Raw genomic sequence first — 20,764 nt, 5'->3', positions numbered from 1 at the left:
GGCTGACTATGGAGATTGGGAATGGGAGGCACAATTTTCCAGTGGTTCTCCTTCCTTCAAGGTTGGTTCCAATTGGTGTTAGAAGGGAGAGATCTAACTCCCAGCATCTGCTGTGGGGTGCCATAGGTCACAACATTCTCCCTGCTCTTATTTAACATCTCCTATATAACATGAAATCTCTGGGTAAGGTCATCTGTTGGCATGGGGTTAAGTACCATCAGTATGCTTACGATACTAAGTTGTACATCTCTGAGCTGGGCTGCCCAATTGATACTATCCAGGCAATTTCCCAGTGCCTGAAGGGAAGGCTGTGTGTGTTGGGATGTAGAGGAATCACCTTTGGCTCAACCCCAACAAGATTGAATGGCTGTGAGTTTTAGGGTCCCCAGTATCTCGGGATCTTCATTAACTCTGAATGGGATAACATCCCTCCAAGCAGAACTAATCTGGGGTCCTGGAGTTGTGGATCCTGCTTGAGGAGCATGTGACAGTAGTGGACAGGAAGGCCTTTGCACAATTACATCTTTTGTACCATTTGCACCCATTCCTAGATCAAGAGGCACTGCTCAGGGTCACCCATGCCTTAATCACCTCTTGACTGGATTGTCGCAACATATTTTACTTGAAGAGCATGTGGAAGCTTCAGCTGGTCCAGAACACAGTGGCATATGCAGTATTGGACACCCCACTGTAAGCCCACATAAAGCTGCTTTGTGAACTGCACTGGTTCCCAGTAGGCTTTCAGCTGCAATTCAAAGTGCTTCTCATCACCTTTAAGCCCTACATGGCATGGCCCCAGGTTACTTGTGGGATCTCTTTTCCCTGATCGTTTTTACCTGTCCCACCAGAGTGGGCATGTTCTGGGTCCCATTGAAGCAATGTTGCTTGGTGTGCCTGCTCTGTCTTGGCAGCTATCTTGTGAAATAGCCTTTTCCTGACTTACCCAAAGCCTATTGAGCTTATGTGAGGCCATAAAGACCTGGTGGCTCCCCTAAGAACTGGAGCCAGGCTGCTAATGAAGCTCTGATGGGGTGCAGGTCTATTTGTTGTTCATAAGATTTTTTTAGGGGCCTTGATTGTGTATACTTTCCCTTTATGCTATATATTGTGATTTTGTTCTCTCTCTGTGTGTTAGCCAGTTAAAAGAGTGCTTCTGGTAGATAGAGCCCCCAGATTCCGCACTGGGTCTGAATGGGGAAGTGCAACCCCACCCAGAACTAAAGATGACAATTTCCCAGATACAGAGGAGCCGTTAACCCACAGCTACTCCGTCTTACTGGGGTTCAGCCAAAGCCTGTTGTTCCCCATCCAGGCCCCCACAGCCTCCAGGCACCTAGAGAGGGCAGTCACAGCATCACTTACTTCATCCAGGATGGAGATATATAATTGAGTATCATCAGCATACTGATGATACCTCATCCCATGGTGATGGATGATCTCACGCAGTGGTTTCACGTGGATGTTGAAGAGCAGAGGAGAGAGAACCGAACCCTGCGGCACCCCACAAAGGAGCGGTCGAGGGTCGGATCTCTTGCTCCCTATCACCACCAATTGGGAACGGCCCTGGAGGAAGGAGGTGAACCAGCACAAAACCACACCACCCACCCCTAACTCCCTGAGCCATCCCAAAAGGATACCATGGTCGATGGTATTGAAAGCCACTGAGAAGTCAAGAAGAGCAAAGATGGATACATTGCCCCCATCCCGTTCCCGCCAGAGATCATCCATAAGTGCGACCAATGCCATTTCTGTCCCATATCCGGGCCTGAAACTTGACTGGAAGGGGTCTAGATAATTCGTTTCATCCAGAATCCTTTGGAGTTGCAATGCCACCACCTTCTCAACTACTTTCCCCAAAAAGGGGAGGTGGGAGACTGGACAAAAATTGTCAAGCACAGTAGGGTCCAGCGATAGTTTCTTGAGGGGGTGCACCAGTGCCTCGTTAAAGGCAGCCGGAAACACCCCCTCTCTCAAGGATGTATTAACCATCGCCTGGACCCAACCACACGTTACCTCCCAGGCTGCCTTCACCAGCCAGGAGGGGCATGGTTCTAGGTGACACATGGTGGCATTTGCAGTCTGGAGAATCCTATCCACTTCCTCAGGTCCAACAGGATTAAACTGTTCCCAGATAACTAGGTAAGTACATTCCCTTGGCATCTCCACAGACCATGCCTCATGCTTGGAGTCCAACTTGGAATGGATCCAAGTGATTTTATCCTGCAGATGCTCAGAAAACTCCTCTGCATGGCAGAGGTGGGTCACTGGACCCACCTTCCCCAAAAGGGATCGAGTGATCTTAAACAGGGTTGTCGGGCGGCATACTGCGGACTCAATAGGAGTGGAGAAATAATGACATTTTGCAGTTCGTATCGCCACAGTGTGGCCCTAATAGCAGCTCTAGCTTGTGTTTGGTTGGATTCGGTTTTTGTCTTCCTCCAGTGGCACTCCAAACATCTCTTAGTCCTCTTCAAAACCCTCAGCATCTCTGTAAACCGTAGGGAGTGTCGTGTTGGGTGGGACAAGAGAGGTCACGCAGGAGTGATCCTGTCCAAGGCCCTGGCTGCCTCCCTATTCCAGGCTGTGGCCAGGGCCTCCACTGGACTGTGCAGCAGATCCTTGGGTATAACCCCCAGCTGGGGGCAGCATAGGAGAATCTCAAGGCCACCAGGGCATGATCTCACCATGGCAATGGGGGCAGATGTAACTTTCCCCTCAGATCACATTGCCAGTGCTCCTGACAAGAAAAGGTCTGAATGCCAGGTTTGCCCCCTCCTCCGTGATTAAATTACATATGAGGAGGGCCTTGTTGCTGACGTGGCATTGAGAAGCAGCAGCCAGAGACCAGGGCCCCCAAGAATCTGCTGTCCAGGGTCTGGATCTGAATCCAGAGGGCCGGAACACGCCACCAGTAACAAACATTGGGGTCGTCTTCCCCGAAGATGGCTCACCCTCTGGTTCCCATCATAGCATTCTTGGTCCGTCACCACCTTAATAGCATAACCCGCTCTACATATCGCAGAGTTTCCAAGCCCATTTGCTTCCAATCCTGGACCTCCAGAATCCCTGGTTTGAAATAGGGGTCCCTTCCCCCACTTGTATGATATTTTAAATAGATAATAAATACAGTTTATTCCTATTCAGTGTCCTGTATTTTTAATAGACAATAACTTAGCCATCAATGTGCTGTTTGGTATATTTTCAAAGGTTTCATTTTTCCTCCTCTTTGTATAATTATACAGTAGATGTTTCCATAATGTATCTACACACTGCTTTCCATTTTCAAACCCCTCTACTACTATCAGAAATATTCATGCCACAGCTTTGGGAATCATTCTCTAATCATTTCGATTCACGTGGGAAGATATTAGTGGTCATTTAACAAGTGGCAATGTTTGTTTAAAAATTGATCCTTCTTATTATGACAAGACTGAAGTAAGGGGGGTGGGAGTTACTTGTTGACTTTATTTGTACCCTATTTTCCTCAGAAGATCAAGGTAACATATGTAGTATTTCTTCATTTTTTTCCCCTCAGAACAGTCTTGTGAGGTAGGTTAGGCTGAGAGCAGGTGAGTGGCTCTCAATCACTCACTGAGTTTCCATGGAGCTTCAGTCTCTCCAATTCTTGCCCAAGTCCAAGGTAAGAAGCCAATGGAAGGCCATGATGACAGCTTCTATATATATACTGTACATATTTGATCTATGCTTCTCAATAGGAACATTTTCAAGTAATTGAAGATTTCTATATGAGTATTCTAGTTCCATTTTTTTTTGTACCTAGTCTTGCAGCCCAAACTGCTTACCTGTGTATTTTAAAGTTTTAATTCCTTGAGTAAAATTTATTTCACCAAGTTAGCGTTCTTACTTTCCTCCATTTAGCATGTTGTTTTCCTGGCAGTAGAGTACACAGCATTGCAAAGCTGGTTTTGGAATCCATCAGTCAGGAGACTGTATGATAAATAGGGGATGGCCAGGTTTAGCGGCACTTCATTCTGCTTCAGTTTTAGTCTGACTTTAGAAAAACTTACTTTGTGGCATTTTGTCAAGAGCAAAAATACAGGATGACTAGAGCACAGCATCTTATTGCACATATAGCTTGTGTTTTGATGTCCCACCCTTATACTGTTTGTGTGTAAATAATAAGCTCTGGGCTAGATAATTATGGGGAATGCCAGTTGGGTTGGTTTTTCCTCGTCATGCGAGGTGGACGTAGACAGCTCTGTTATGATGATGGAATACCATGCTTTCCGCTTCTACCCCTTAAATGGAAACAGCAAAGAAAGCGCAACCAAGTTTCAGTGATGAACTTAATTTAAGAGGACTTGGAAAGAACCTCTAAAATGTTTGGCCCAGCTTGTTTTGGGAATTATGCGCAATACCAAGCATGCCTTTGGATGTTTCACAGCTATACTTGGAAGTATTAATGTGATGCTAGGTATAGGTTATAACACAATGATCATGTCACTGGGATTTCATTCAGTTTATATGCTGAGAAGTATAGAGCAGGGTTGAAATGTGTCTGATATTTGGGTAATTTCGTCTCTGTAAACAAAGCTTACCTGAAATACATCAGTTCTGTTTTCTTAATGCACCTGCTTTGTTTGAAAATATTTTTGAGGTTCTTAACGAGGCAAGTGTATTTTTGTGCTTTTGATTTTTTTTAAAGGAAGCAGTATGCCCGTGTTTTAAATAAGTACATTGAATATTTCAGCATAGTTATTTTTGTTAAAGTAAGAGTTAATGTATGAGTCTCTGTGCGTGTATGTCTATGCAGTTCCTCATTTATGAATTTCTGTTCATTTGTCAAACTGAAGCAAGATCTTTGTATGTTTATAATAGGGAACTGTATTTTGTATCAGCATTTAGCCACCTGAATAAAAATTTAATTCATCCCTAGCCACCAATAGATTATTTCTCTCTTCACTGATGATGTGAAATCAATATAATGCAGGCTGTACTCTGCACTGAAAATAATTCTTACAAAAGTTAAAACCCAGCAAGATAGCAATATCAGTGCCATCTTTTACTAGCTATCTAGTTAGAATTTGATTTTGATCTTCCTTCCTTCCTTCCTTCCTTCCTTCCTTCCTTCCTTCCTTCCATCCATCCATCCATCCATCCATCCATCCTGGGAGAAGATTCTGAGTTTTTTTAGATGCTTGATGAACCATTTACTGGAGACCACCTTACAGCACCTCTGTTTCTTTGTTTCTGTTCCAATTAGCACTATTTGGTGTAATTTATAATATTTCTTCGCATAGCTGATGGCCTACAAGCTCTAAGTCAATGTGCATTGATTGGATTATTAAAAGCAGGTAGCAATGTGATTATGAGGGAAGCTAGATGCACTGTATTACTTCACTTAAATACTGACAAAGTGAATGCATGGATTTTATAAAACAAAGCACGAAAGCATACTTAGTGTAAATGTGTTATCTTTTTCAGAATATAACAAGCAGAGATGTGTAGGTAAAGCTTTTCATGGCACCAATACGCAGTAATGGAAAAATAAACAGTGTATTAGATGACTTCATCCTTGACTTTAATCATTAAAAGCACAATGTCTCTTAACCATAAAAATTGCATCTTTTCTTTTATTTCTAGTATTGCAGTTGTATAAACTAAATTGGAATATCTTTACATGAAATCACACTATTTATTCATATAATTCAGTACTGATTGGCAGTGAATCTCCACGTTCTCAGGGGAAGTATTGCTCCTTCCCTTGCGTGGTCCTTCAGACTAGAAGTTACTAGTGATTGCATCTGGGACTTTTGTGCAAAACAGGTGCTCTTATTACAGATCTACAGGTATACTCCATTAGACTTAAGTATACACATTTTTAATTTAGCAGATAGCAAATGAGAAGCCTTCACCCAGAATAGATTTGGGTTTGTTGTAATGAAGCTCTAACTGGTGTTAAAGTTTGGGGATTTGGCTTTTGTGCACCCGGTTCATTTTTCTCAGACAGTAAGTCAAACTTCTTTTAAGAAAAATTGGTAGTATGATTAGCATCTTGATGTTAGAATAGTTGTAAAGGAAATTGCCTCCATTTGGGTATATCTTCACTCAAAAGACACCAATCCCAGAGGCTGTTTTAGCCTATTTTGGATGTATGTATTACCTTTGCAGTTTGGATTTCAAGCAGTATAAAGAAATGTTTGTCTTGGAAAAGATGAAGGAAACAAACCTTTTAAAAGATACCACACTGTTTATGGTCAGTACTTTCATGCATGAATACAAAAACAGGTGTTTGTTTATGTAGAATGAGTAAGTCCTTCTTACCTTGCATTATTTCTAGAATAACTCCTGTAGAGGACTTTGGTATATCTCAGATATTCTTCTGAATTAAAGAGTTATTGAACTAAAATTTCTTTTTTAAAAAATATTTTATACCTTCCTTCTTGATTTAGAATTGTTTTACCTCTGAAACCATATAATTCTCCACATGTTTTGAAAGGCTGTCAGTATCCGTATCAGCTCTCTCTCATTCTAACAGTTGTGGAAAGTTGGTAAGAGCGCTAATGTGGGCAATTTTTTTAGCAGTCATACTGCAGATCAATGTTTAAAAGTGTATGTTCTTGTAAAAGGCACTCAGAATTATTATTCTAAGTCATACTATACTATATTATACTATACTATGACAAAATCATTATGAAATTATTGCAGCTGTCCAAGATGCAGGATCAACTCACATTCGTTACCGAGAAAGCAATATAAAAGCCAAATTCTAAGAAGTAGCCTTTAAAAATAGATGTTATGTTAATTAAAATGTGATTAATATGTTAAGATTCTGATCTGATACGTCTATATGAACTTATATGCATATTCAGCTCATTAAAGTAGGGCCTGAGAAGCATGCTCATTACATTTGCATATATTGGAATAATTTATAATATATTGATGGGCTTTGTATTTGCCCTACTGTAAATATTTTTTTTTTCTTTTGTGAGTCTGCACAGTTTAAATGGAATATTCTGTGTCAGTGATTTTTAAGCTAAATTACTGTTCTTTGTGGGCTACCACATTTTCATACCATATTGGGAAGGTTATTTGAACAAATTCCAAATGAAAGCCTCAGTTTGATCTACCCTTCATTGGCACTTTTGAACTACAGTATGTGGGGTGAAAATGGAAATTTAAGTTATTTGATCTGCATATACTTTCAGGAAACAAAGGCCATTTTTAAACCAATTGTATATTTAAAAACTGAGAGCCTTGACTATATGTGAAAAAGAAATACGTTTCTCCTGATTTGCATTTTCTATACCAAGGGTCCATATGCACTTCTGGAATTTGGAGAGTAGGTCTCACAATCTTGGTTTATTGGAATATTGGTCCATTCCTAAAAATAATGGACCAGAACACAACTTAAAGTCAGTTTTTATACTTATTAGAATAATTGCTACAACCTAGTGCCATCAGATTTCATTTACTCCAGACTAGTAAAGGAATAGAAATGTCTGATCTATAAAACCTAAGTAGCTTTTGCATATAGTAGAATCTTATACTCTTCCACTAATCCATCTAAAATCAGTGTTTTCAGAATTTTTGATTATATAAGCAAGAAGTTAATAAAGCCAAATTAAAAGTAAATGGAGAAAGTAGACATTTGGCATGTACCTTTACGCAATTTTGCAAAGGAAGGTTGCATCACCCATGTTTTAGAAGTTGTATGAATCACATCAGTTCAAAATATAAACTTTTGGGAAACTGTAAATTAAATATGCTTCAAAAACTTGATTGAAAGTCATTTTTAAAAGCATTCTCAGTGTTGAAAAAAAATGTAGCTCCTGGGTCCTGTTTGGACTTTAGGGTTAACCCTAACCCTAACCCTAAACAAGAATATTAATTAAAAATCTGACATTGTGAGAAGCTTGACAGCTGCATGTATGAGTACATTACTCAGAAGAACAAGAAAAAGTGGCTGTTAGATCTTAGCACCCATATTCATCAAGGAAATAGGTCCTAAGTGTAAAGCCTATAGTGGAATCCTTATCCCATTCATGAATAGCTGTGATATTCTCTTCATTAAACTACAACATGGAGATATATTGGAAAAACCTTCATCATATACCTCCAGTAACATAAAACATTTATTACTTTTTATAATAATCCATTGGAAAACCATCGGAGCCTTCCAAAATTTCATATTTTAATGCAGGTTTCTTGAAGAGAACCAGGTAAAATAAGATTAGTGATAAATTTGATGATAATGTAGTAACCTCTCTTTAAAAAGGGAATCTAATTTTATTGCTGAAGAATTACTGTAGAGTTTATATTTAGTAATTTAGAGTAACATTTAATAGATGGATAATAAATCTGGAATCTGTATAAACTTCTCCATTTATGTCCCCAATAGATGATACATTATTATACGTATTGCTTAAGTTATCTGAGTCTAAAAGCCAAGACTCTTCTATGCTTCTCTTTCTTTTCCCATTATCTTTGACTGGGGAAATGTAATACAAATTCTGTTCTGGAAGCATGAAGCTTGCTGAATCTGGTACAGTCCAGCAGGGTAGGTGTGCTTCATCAAGTAAGCAATGGCATCTTGCGGGACCCAGGAAATGCATCTACTCTGTTGCAGTTGCTGACCTCTAGAATGATCTCCTCCTAGAGATTCATATGTCTCCTTCCCTCATGTCAATCAGGAAATCATTGAAGACCTGATAATTCTCCCAGGTTTTGAGGACAGGGTCATTATGGAGCCCCATTTTGTTTTGTTTTGTTTGCGTTCTGGTTGGTTTAAGGTTGGTATTTTGCTCTTCTGGCTGGCTGTGTTTTTGTATATTAGTTTTTAATTGTAAAGCCACCCAGAGTTGTTCCAAGCGGCCTTGGAATTTGATAAATAAATGAATAAAATTCATATTTAGCAAAAACTGAAGATCTGTATTGATTATGAGATGGATGTATAAAGAGTTAAATTTCACCTTTGAGAATTTAACTTTGGCCAGTTGTTAGTGTTTTTCATAAGAATTGTATCAGATATTTTGAACTCAAATACCTTAGTGGTGTTCCATTTCTTGTTCCATTTGCTTAATAAAATTTTTATCTTTCAGCAAATCTAGCTGAAAGCAATTTCTGTGTACAGAAGAAAGGAAAATATGTTTTCATTGAGAAGGATTAATTGCATGCCAAATATCCTCTAAATTAAATTCACATATGTACACCTACAAAATATTATGAATCCAGGAATATAATTTGGATAGAGTGTTACAATCTAAAAGAGATCCATTTGATAACAATGACCTCTGACACTTATATGATCCACTGGTTACTGTTTCAGTGGTTAAAAGCAATTATATATCAATTGTTGAGTATCTGTGGCTGGACTGTATAAATGCAGAAGTGCTACATTCACCCAATCTGAAAATAAGCATTAAGAGCTGATCTTCTCCATCTGATACAGTTTCTTCAACAATCAGCTGATACTCTACTGATTAAAATCCTGTTTATGGCAGGATGGCTCCATGCGGGGGGCCTCCTGACATTCTCCCTCTTCGCACTGGAGGCACTGCCCACCTGCTCATGCTCTGCTGGCCACTCCTGGGGGTTCGGTTCCTCAGCTCGCCTTTCTCCAAAAGCCAGGTTCTCTGCAACCCAATCTACCTGCAGGTTCTATGCTCGTAGCCACACAAGCCCTAGCACTACCAGCTGGTCAGAGATGGGGGCTACTATGAATTGCAAGGCTTCCTTTTGGTCCCTCATCCGCATCCGAACCAGTTTGTGCAGTATTTTGCCGGGCCACCCTTCATCTCTGTCCCATCGAACTGCACAAAATTGATGGGTTTCTTCATTTTCTTCACTTTTAATTTTAACTCAGTAACCAAATTGGGGTGTATGAGACTTCAGGTACACCCCAAGTCTAGAAGCCCGGTAAGGCTCACCTTGCTATTACCCGCCCCCCCCCAGCATCTACATTTGCATTTCCACTAATATCACCGGGCAGTCTCCACTTACCATCTAATCCCTGTGCCCTCTTCACATAACCCATTCTGTGGCACAGTTTAGAACAGGCTCCCATTGTTTCCCGACTGCGAGAACTCTTTCTCTGTCGAGGTATCGTGGGGTTGTGCCCTCTTGGCGGTGGCTGGAGCCCCCTTAGGCTTGGCCTCTGGGGTTTTGGGACCACCCTTCCTCACCGGGGTTGTGAGTTGGGGACAGCCAGCAATGCTGTGCCCTTCTTTGCCACATTTGAAACATAGTTTCTTCTGCACTCAATGTTCCTTCTCCTCCTCCCACATCTGGAAGGACCCCTTCCTTTAGGGCGCATCTGCTGGGGTAGTGGGTCACCTCCCTTTTGCTTCTCCTTGCAGTTGCTTCCTGATTTGGGCTCGCATGTCCTCCACCTCCCTGGCCAGGCAAATCCATTCCTTTAGGGTTCTAAGATTCCCTCCCGCCAGAGACCACTCCAAAATTTCTACTTGCAGCCCTCCCTGGAAGCACTCCATTTTTAATTACTCTGGCCAGTCTCTCATCTTGCCAGCCAGCCTCCTGAATTCGAAGGAGTACTCTGAGACTGACCTGGTCCCTTGCTTAATGTTCTGGAAGCTAGTTCTGGTTCTCAGCTTGGACAAGGGGTCTTCAAAACTCCCCCTCAGGGTGCTCATGAATCCATCAAAGTTTTCTAACTCTGGAGAGTTTGCATTGTGTAACTCAACCAGCCAGTCTGCCACCTCCCCTGCGAGGTAGACCGATACATATCTCACTTTGGATTTGTCTCATGGGAAGAATCCCCCATGTTCTCTCATGAAACCCCTTACATGGGCTAGGAAGCAAGCCAGCTCTTTGGGGTCCCTGGCAAATTTTACCTTCAGTTCTCTTACACCCATAGGCTCATCTGCCCTCACCGCCTGGGTCATTGCTCCACCCAGGACTGGTAGTGAGGGGAGCTTGTAGTCTCCCATTTGCCTGCTTTGTGCCTTCTGTCTGCCTCGGGGTTGTCGGCTCCCTCTCCCAGCATCTCTTGGCCCCTTGCCGTGCCACCATCCATTGTCCCCATAATCATCCCTCTCAGGATCCGTTTGATGGCATCCTTCAGCTGGTTCAGGCGCTCTTCCACTCAGTCGCACCAGTGGTCTGCTTCCCGCCACAGTGGCCACCTAGAATCATCACTGCCTCTGTTGGCGGTTCTCCTTTTCATTGCTTCCCCTTCTGCGTCCCCCGCAACATTCGGGGACCAGGCAGGAGTGTATTTGATTGCCAGTCGTGACCGTGGTGTGCTCCCGAAAGTTGTCAGGGTCTCCAGCCGGATCTCCCGTTCTTCCAGGTGCCTCCTCGCCGCTTCTCTGGCTGGATTCGATGGGAGCTGGAGCCCATCCCCGGCTTCCTCTCCCCCCGATTCCAGAGAGGTTCCCATGGGTCTTGGGTACTTCATCTGCGGGTCTTCCTCGGTGGGCTGGGAGGCCCTGGGTAAGCACCATTGAGCACTCAGATCTTTCTGTCATGGCTCTGGTTCTAAACCAATGAATCAGCACTCTTGACACAGACCATTTAGAAATATGAAAGAGTCTTTACTGGGCAAGTGACTCAAAGCGCGTCAAAGATCTCAGTAACTTAGTGATTCACAAGTGACAGTAGAAGTACATTTGTCCCCACCTCCCATCAAACCCTCTGGCGCTCCCATCAAAGTCTGGCGCCCAACTTCCTTCCCTGTCTCTCACCTCATACTGTGAGTTCCCTGTCAGTGCAATTGTGCACTTTTGTCTGTCCAGGGTGCTGAATTAACATGTCTGAATGTTGGTGATTTCACAAAGGCTGGTTTACTGTGTTTTGCGCATTTCTTGTTACTGATTTCTATTGATGGGCTGAGGGGTGCTTCTCTTTCAACACTGTGCCAAGGTGGCTGGGCAGCGGGCAGTTTTATGGCAGAATGGCTCCATGTGGTCTGACATGTTTCAAGCTCCCACCCCTTCCTGCTGTTGACTTGCTTTTTATGGCAGGATGGTACCCTGGGGTGGGGGTGGGGGGCTCCTGACAAATCCCAACATCTCTTGCTGGTTTAGAATTATGGCTCACCACCACCCCCAAAACCATTTTTTAAAATAAAAGTTATTTATCTTTAGGAAGGATGTGTTGCAAAAAAGCAATTTAATTTGCTATCTTTTTAAAATTTAACTAATACTTGTCAATACTTTGCTGGAGAATTCAGCCCTTTAACATTCCATATTACAAGGGAGATTGCCACAGAAATTATTAATATTAAAAATAGCAAGTAAGGATATACAGTATTCTGTGTGGATCCATGCCAAACAGGGACTGTATCAGAACCCCAGGATTTTTTAAAAAATATCAATAAACCATGGTTATTGGTAGTCAAGCATTCTGCAAGTGTGCCTACTGCAACCTACACAAATTAATAAACTAATCAGGGGTTGTTATTGTTAATATTACACAATAAAATGGGAAAGGGAAAGAGGAATTAAAGTCTAATGACTAACCTATTGAGATATATTAATCTTAAATGAAGGCAAATTTAGGGGTGGGAAAGAAAAAGCAAGCGAGAAGAAAGAGAGAAAGAGAAGATGGTAAAAAGGAGAAAGCACAGATGTTAAAAAATCTACAATTGATTGTCTTTCCCTGTTCCAAAGTTATACAGAAGAAACAAGCAAACAGGTAATTAAAAACCCAAACATAATGAAATTTAACAGCCTGAATACAAGTAAACACAATAGTAAACAGGAGGAAAAGAAATTAATCCACATTCTTCAGCAGAAATTTGAATCAGTAAAATATTTTTCAGTCTCCACACTATTAAGAATGATTTCTAAGTGTCATTTGATAATTTCAAAGCAAAGATATTGCTGAAATATTGAAGGATTTTTTTTCCCCCCCTGAGCAATATATTTTGCTGTGTTGAGGACCGTTTTATGTTGTTGGACTTCCTGGGAAAAACATAAGAGGAGACTTTTTGCTTTCCCATTCAATTATTTGAACAGCTTTGACCTCCTGTAAAATTTCATTCCTCATGACAAATCTAAGAAGCTTCCCAATAAATAGCCAGAGCTTATCAGCTGTATGAAAAGAAGAAGCTGGAACACAAGTTAAGTATTAAGTCCTTTCAATATCTAAATCTAGGCAAACCCAATACTTTATTTATTATGGGTTCCATAAAAAAAAACAGTGACTTTTCTCACCTTCTTCTGAAATTGTAATCATACATATATTGGAGAGGGAGATTCCAGAGACAGTTGTTCTTAAAAGTATGTAGTAAATCAGATATAAATATGTATGTAGAATTTCCACCATCTTCCCATAGCCACATCTCATCTGATATTTGTAGTGTCCATTCTTTCTGAAGGAGAATGATAATCACATCTTTCTCTGTACTGCTGAGAATGCCAAAACTGTCACCTTAGTGGGGGGAAATGGTCATGAAATATTTTTGGGTCCTATCCAGACAAATAGCAAAAAAGCTTTCTCCACTGATAAAAATACACAGTAATTATTTCTGGTAATAATTAAAAGAGCAATTAAACAGTTAATTTAAGAAAATACTGTAGGAGTTGCTAGAAAATACTAGTATCTATCCAATTACAGTACCATCTTAACTAGAAATTGGGTGGCATGACCTTACATAAGTTATTGAGTTATTTTTCTTGCTCTCTTTGTGATTGTGTGTTTATTTTCTGAAACAGATTTAACAGCTTTGATTTATATCTCTCACTAGGTTCTAACTTGCTTAAATTTAATGGAATAAATACACTACATGGATATGGTTATTGAAAGCCAAAAAGTCCAGCCTAGGTTATCAATGTTCATGCTTTAAAACACTTGTCTTTTTTCATATTGGTCTGATTTATATAATGTATATAGCATATATTTTATTTTTCATGGCACATGGCTTGGATTTTTTTTTAAGCAACAAGTATAAACATATTTATGTATAATTCCTTAGTTGCGAGATTTGTATTCTCTTAGGGTTCTCTTCTTCAGTATTACTCTGCAATTTTGCTCTTCTGAATACTCTACATTACAATACTACATTTTTACTAATATTTCATTGTTTGTTTCCTAGCTCTTTAAAATCTAGTTTTACTGTTTCTCAAGTTGTGCTTATGAAATAAAAGCTGATCCATGTGGTCTGACACTACACATGTCCATGACAGTTGAATATCTCTTTATATAACATCCAGTAAAAGTGGTGCAAAGAGAACATTAGATATGAATATTCACATTTGCCATGGGGAAATGAAAGACTCAAAGTCTTTTTCTTAAGCACTTGGCTTGCGTTCATATAAATGAAAGTTACACTGAACTCAGCTAAACTGCTATCTTGGTCACATACTTTTCCAGTCTTATTGGCAGAGCTGAATGTCTCCTGCAGTTCTTCAGGACTGTAAAAAATGTTTTAAATGAGATGTGGGGAGTCAGCATTCAGTGGTAAAGAACATTTTTGTGAAGATGCTAGGTTCAGTCCCCAGTATCTCTGCCAAACAAGAATCAGGTGCCAGGCTATACCTATTTGTCTGTGACCTTGAAAGCTAACAAGTCAAAGTAAACATGGCTGGGTTAGATGGAAAAATAGTCTTATCTGAACATCCTAAATTGAGCTTGACAGGACCTAAGCAATAATGCTGAAATCTGAGAAGCAGTTATGATTACTGAATGTGATCTCCAGTGTTCTGGGACAAGAACTTACAGTATGTTCCTGAATAGTTGCCCTTCCTCCCTGCAATTATCAAAATTAGAGCGATACAAAATGACCAAAAAAGTAAAGAAATATACCAATGTTCAATTGCATTAGTCATACACAGGTAGTCCTTGCTTAACACAGTAATTGGGACTGGCAAATCCATCGGTAAGTGACATGGTCATAAAGTGCAATGCTGCATGACTGCGCTGACTTACAACAGCAGTTGCAGCAATTTCAGTTGTGCTCATTAAGAAAATCCCACACGGTCATTAAGTGTGATGTCATGTGATCATCATTTGCAACCTCCTGTTGGCTTCCCCATTGACTTTGCTTGTTGGAAGCTGGCAGTGAAAGTCACAGATGGCAATCATATGGTCACAGGACACTGTGACTGTTGTAATTGCGAGCTAGTTGCCAAGTGCCTTAATTGTGATTGCTGGGATGCTGCAATGGCCGCAACTCCGAGGACTAGTCATAAATCTCCTCGTTCAGCGCCATTGTAACTTCAAACAGTTGCTGAACAAATGGTCATTAACCAAGGACTACCTGTAGATATAGAATTCAGTATTTGGAAAACTGTTTTTTTTAATGCAACCTGTATGGATTGCTGAATTGTTTTTTAACATCCTACTATTAAAATTTAAAATAATGAGATCTGGACATTCTTTTTTCAGATCCACCTCACCTTTTCCCAACTTTCCACCCTCCAGTACCAATTGAGGCAAGACATCATGAGGGACGTTATCATTATGATCCATCTCCCATTCCTCCACTACATGTGTAAGTATGAATATTCAAAAGAAAGAAATGAAGATCATATCTGCTGCTTCAGACAGTCTGTGGAAACGTATCTGCTAGCAAATACAGGCATCATAATAAAGGAATTTTCTTGACTTTTTTGAGGATTTGGATGGCAGAAATAGGTGGAAGCTGAACCCAAGTAAGGTTTGATCTGTTTGTACATCAGGGTTTTCTGTTGCCAACAGTGTGTTTCTCAATAGGCAGGTACTACTTATAAAGGAGTGTGTCTGTGGTTTGGGGGCTTTTCTGGACTCTCAGCTTCTGCTGGAACAGCAAGTGGGGGCTTGGGCCACAGGGGCCTATGGCCAGCTTTGTTTGGTGCACCAATTGCAGCCTCCCCTGGGCCGGAAGGAGTTGGCTATAGTAATCCATGTCCTTGTTACCCCTTAGTTAGACTATTGCAATATGCTTTAATGGGGCTACCCTTAACAATTACTTGAAACTGCAATGATCCAGAATACAGCAGCTCACATGCTTACTAGTTCTCACCTTTGGGAGCATATGACACCAATTCTGCAGGCCCTGCACTGACTCCTGCTTGGTTTCCAGGTAGAATTTAAAGTGCTGATTTTGACCAATGAAGACCAATGCTTGGCATTGGGATAGTTCAGGACTGCCTGCTCCAACCATCATCAGCCCAAACTATTAGAACATCCAAAGAGAAACTACTTGCAATCCCACATTTTTGAGCAGCTCAGGAGGCAGAAGCTGGAAGGTCATCTTTTCCGTGTCAGTGTTGGTGCTTTGGGACAGCCCTCCGACAGAAATCAGGCTAGTTTCTCCCTTGCTGGCTTTTTGGCAAATGTTAAAATTCAGTTTTACTTCAGAGGGCCTTTTAGTTTATCCTTGATCCCATCTTGTTGTGAGGGTTTCTTTCCTTTACTTTTATATTTGGTTTTTTAATGGTTTTTATCCTGAGGTTTTTATGCTGGGATTGGAATTGATTTTAATCTGAACGTGGATGTTTTAATTCTTGTTTTATATAACCTGCATAAACACTGCTGAACATTGCTTGATTGTGGCGAACTATACGTTTGCTCAACAAATAAAGGACATATATGGGGAGGGTTCAATGTTACCTTAAGGCTCAAGGAAGGGATGTGGGAGGAAGAGAACAAGACTATGTTATCAGGTAAATTAAGGGGTCCTTAAAGGCAAGACTCCAAGTGTAAGCTGTTTCAGCTATGTGACATCTTCTTCCTCCTATCTTTTGCAGTATTTCCAAGGAGGTTTAGGCCAGTGAGAATAGATGAATTTAACAAGTCTCAGATGATTCTAACTCAATAAGCAGGGAAGGACTGAAGTGCAATGATAGAAATGCATTGTTGAAAAGAACTTTTAAGATTGTTGAGTCCAATCCCTGCATATGCTAACAGCACATAGTGGGATCCTGTACCAACCAGGACGCTTCTTGATGGCAAGAGTTATCTGCAGAAAAAGCAGGAAATAATGGATTCATTATTCATTATAAGGATTAAAGGATTCATAGCCATTATATTTAAAATCTTTACATGGAGGAACATTTGCAAACCAACCATAAAATTGAAATCAGAAGTAAACCTATATCCAAGTACATGTTCTAGGTGATTAATGAGGGTATGGAAAATTTCTCACATTTGTGTATACATATTTGTCCACCAATTTTAAAATCTTTAGCCTGTTACAAATGTCACATCGCCCCAATATTGGCAATATGTTGCCTTCCTCCACTCAAATCTATTCCCCTTTCCTCTCTTGTCTGTGTTGGCATGGAATAGCTTCTACTTCAGTGACAAACGTTTATTTGTTAAATTTATGAGCAAGAGCTCTTGCTCAGTTAAAATAACTTTCATCCCCCTGCTACCCCCCCCTGCTTTTTCTGTTTTTACACAGTGCATATCCTGTGTGGTATTTTCAGTTACACTGACCACCAGGAGGTACCACGTGACAGGTTTCATCCTTACCAAGGCTCCTCAGATATGGGTAGCCACATGGTATTCTGTGGGTTTGAAATGCTCTAAAAGTAATTGAACTCATGGGCCTTTGCACTTTAGATGGCTATATACAATACCTTAGCTTTAGGAGCTGTCCATGTGCTGGCATTCAGCGGTTGCAGGAAGGGGTATCTGGAAGCTCAGAATGGTATATACAGCCCATCTCCCTTCATCTCACAAAGCAGAGACTGTAACTACCATTCTGGGAGCTGCCATGCATTGAGAGTGTACTGATGTAGAAGTAAGGGATGTACTGTTTTTATGGATCATAGCCCAAACATTTCCCAACCTACTATCCCAGGCCTTCTCTACTATAGAGTATCTGGCTGGATGACTGGATGAAACAAGATTTATGCAGGCCACATAACTATCAAGCCAACCCAGTTAATGCTAATTAGGTTGACTTCTAACCTTAGTTAAATCTTGATTTCATGCCCTTTTAAACAAAAGAAATACTTGCTAGCATTCATATTTAGAATTGCTATAAAGTAAATATTTCATCACGCTTGAAGAAAGCAAGAAAAAAGGAGGGGGACTGTGTATTGGAGAGGCAGTGAAGCAGGAAGCACCTATTCCCAAAGCTGCCTCCAGTTTGCAAAACATTATATACTGTTGGTATATATAATATCGCAATCGCCAAGAATCGGACACAATTGAACAGATAGCATAATCATCATCATATATTACTGGAATGATTTCCTGGTATAGCGGAAGGGCAAAATTTACTCTTAACATTCTGGGACTTTATTCTGTGGGTTTACTGAAGCAAAATAATGCCGGTGCTTTTTGTAATATTATAATGAACAGCTATAAACTGGTCCCCCAAATATTTTGTTGCAATTTATTCTCAACTGTATAATTTCCTAAACATTAAATTAAAAAGTACTGAAGTTTGCAATATACCACCAGCTAGTATGAGACTAAGATAATGAAAATGGTGGTAGATTTTTATAGCTTCTGGATATGGCATAAATGTACGTCCAATCACTCAGTTAATGGTATGGCCACTCAAAGTAGTAAATGAAATTGGTAGTAGTTTACACTAAGTAAGTACTAGTCCTAGTAGTATATATTTTTTAAAAATTACATAAAAATAAATGGGGGAAAATATCCAGTATCTTGAACAGTAAAGCTGAAGAAAAAAGCCTATTATAAGCCACAAAAAACCAAATTCATGAAGTAAGTTCAGCCTTTTACTAAAAGGCATGATATGTACATTTAATCATCTCTAATAATCCCTCATTCACTGTCTGAAAATAAAAGAAGCCGAGCGCAAGTACTACTTTGAACGATAATGCCAGTTGTTTAGATGGCAGATTGCTTCTCCATGGCTATTAGTTACAGCTGTGTAATTACATATATGGTGGGGGGAAAATGAAGTTGTTTTAAAACAAGTTCTCCTTTGTGAGTAGAATTAATTGATACTAACACTCCTAACTACATGGCCAAGTTACACACACAATATTTTATCAGCAGTTATTTTGGATCAGTCTCTTATTAGCCAAATAGTAATTTCAAAAGAAATTAGCCTGAAGGCTAGCAATCAATCTGTGTTGCATTTACCCATGGGTATTAAAAACAAAACAAATGTGTTTCTCTTTCTCTCTCTCTCTGTATATGTATATGCATACTATATATATGAATGAATGAATGAATGAATGAATGAATGAGGCAGAAGAAAAGACAAAACTTCCATGAACTTGTGATGTGTTTTTCTATTATTATTTGCACTTAGTCATGCAATAAAATGCATTTGAATGTTTTAAGGTAATCTAACTGAAGGGATTGCTTTTTATTTCAAAGTCACCCAGTCTGTTTTAAAAGATACCCGTTTCTATAGATTATCTTTAAAAGCATCACAAGAATAATGGTATGCACAATTGGCTTGATAAATAGCTGTGGGTTTTTTCTCAGTCTGACAGCATAAGCCTAACCAACCATATATACTTCAGAAATAAGCCTTGATGAATATAGTGAAACTTATTCTATAATAGGATTCTAGTTCTATATTCACATACTTGGAAGTAATCTTCAATGGATGTTACTTTAAATGGATGTTACTTTCTGCCTAAACATGCATAGCATTGGTCTGTCAAGGCTGCATTTGGATGTAATGTCAAATAAAAGTATTTTTGTCATAGTTCTTGGAATCAACCCACAGTGGTTTGATCTGAACATAATGCCTACTACAGTGGGTGAGACCACATGTCGTGCTAAAACAGAATAACCATATTTGGCTCCGCATGATTTGTGAACAAAATGAACTGCAGTCTAATGATTCAATATTATATTTGCAGATATCCTCAGGAAAGCTTGTGTGTGATTTGCTAGATTGCTTTCGTTTTTGCAAAATAGTTCAAGCTTTTTCCTAGACTGGACTGAAACATGAAATATTACTTCTTTTAAATTGTCAAGAAAAAAGTTCAGCCATCTTTCCTTCATGCCATTTTATTTTCTACAATGAAAGGATTAAACATTCAGATTGCATATTTTCTGGTGCAATCCAGAAAATGGGTGGTGGTGGTGATTATAATATTTTTTTATTCTGCTTTTTTAAAATTTACTTATGCTGACTCTACAGAAGCAACCCCAAACTAAGCTTTTTATTCAGAACAGTTCTTCTCAGTTGTGTTTTATTAGATGTCCAAATCACAGTCCTGGTGCTTCACATGTAAAGGAACAGCCATGTCAGTGGCTTTAGGTAGATAAACCAAGTAGCCTCATAGGAAAGACACTGTGATCTGCTTCAACACTTGCAACACTTTAGACTGTTTTGCCAAATTCAGTCAATTGTAAAGCAAACAAATAATAAAAAACCCAATAAGGGTTTGTCCTCACATCCTGCCTACCTTGTGCAAAGATATTCCATTAACCGTTTGTGAAGACATGAATGCATGATGTCATCCTCAACCCATCCCCAACACAATGGGGCAGACTCTACCCATATTTTCTAGCTGTGCTAATTTTTTTTTTGCTGACACAAACCTTGCCAAGTAGTCAGTCTGTAGAGAATTGTACCAAGGGGCAGGAACCTTCTGTGCTTCTACTGGCCACTTAAGGCTACTGGGGACACAAACATCCCCTCTGGTTTCTGGCTACTGATTTCAGGGCCATGCACCTTTTGGCTGTGGAAGGGTCAGGGCTTTCTCCCTGTACCACCTAGCCACCTCTGCTCTTACTATTCCTGTTACTGCAAATAAGACTCAGGAGTAGATGATGAGATTCTGATGATCTTAGATGATACTCTCATCCCCTGGTGGCTTATATGAAGAATTTCCAAGCTGCACTGATAAAACAGCTATGAGTTATTCTGTTAACCCCCTAGGGGTTTTATGTCTGCAAAGAGCTTTAT

The 20,764-nt window shown here is 40.0% G+C and overlaps 1 protein-coding gene across 1 annotated transcript in view; it reads left to right on the top strand.

Annotated features, from left to right (window-relative positions):
• GLI3 (GLI family zinc finger 3) overlaps positions 1–20,764 on the top strand; it is a 268,366-nt gene that overhangs the window by 122,318 nt on the left and 125,284 nt on the right. Inside the window, exon 4 of the mRNA XM_063304165.1 lies at positions 15,313–15,418. Coding sequence (XP_063160235.1) covers positions 15,313–15,418 — 106 coding nt within the window. The remainder of the gene's footprint in view (positions 1–15,312; positions 15,419–20,764) is intronic.

This window comes from Candoia aspera, chromosome 4 (assembly GCF_035149785.1).
Source record: "Candoia aspera isolate rCanAsp1 chromosome 4, rCanAsp1.hap2, whole genome shotgun sequence".
NCBI classification, from domain to species: Eukaryota; Metazoa; Chordata; class Lepidosauria; order Squamata; family Boidae; genus Candoia; species Candoia aspera.
Note: the sequence above shows the minus strand (reverse complement) of the source record. Positions and strands in the feature narration are given on the sequence as shown.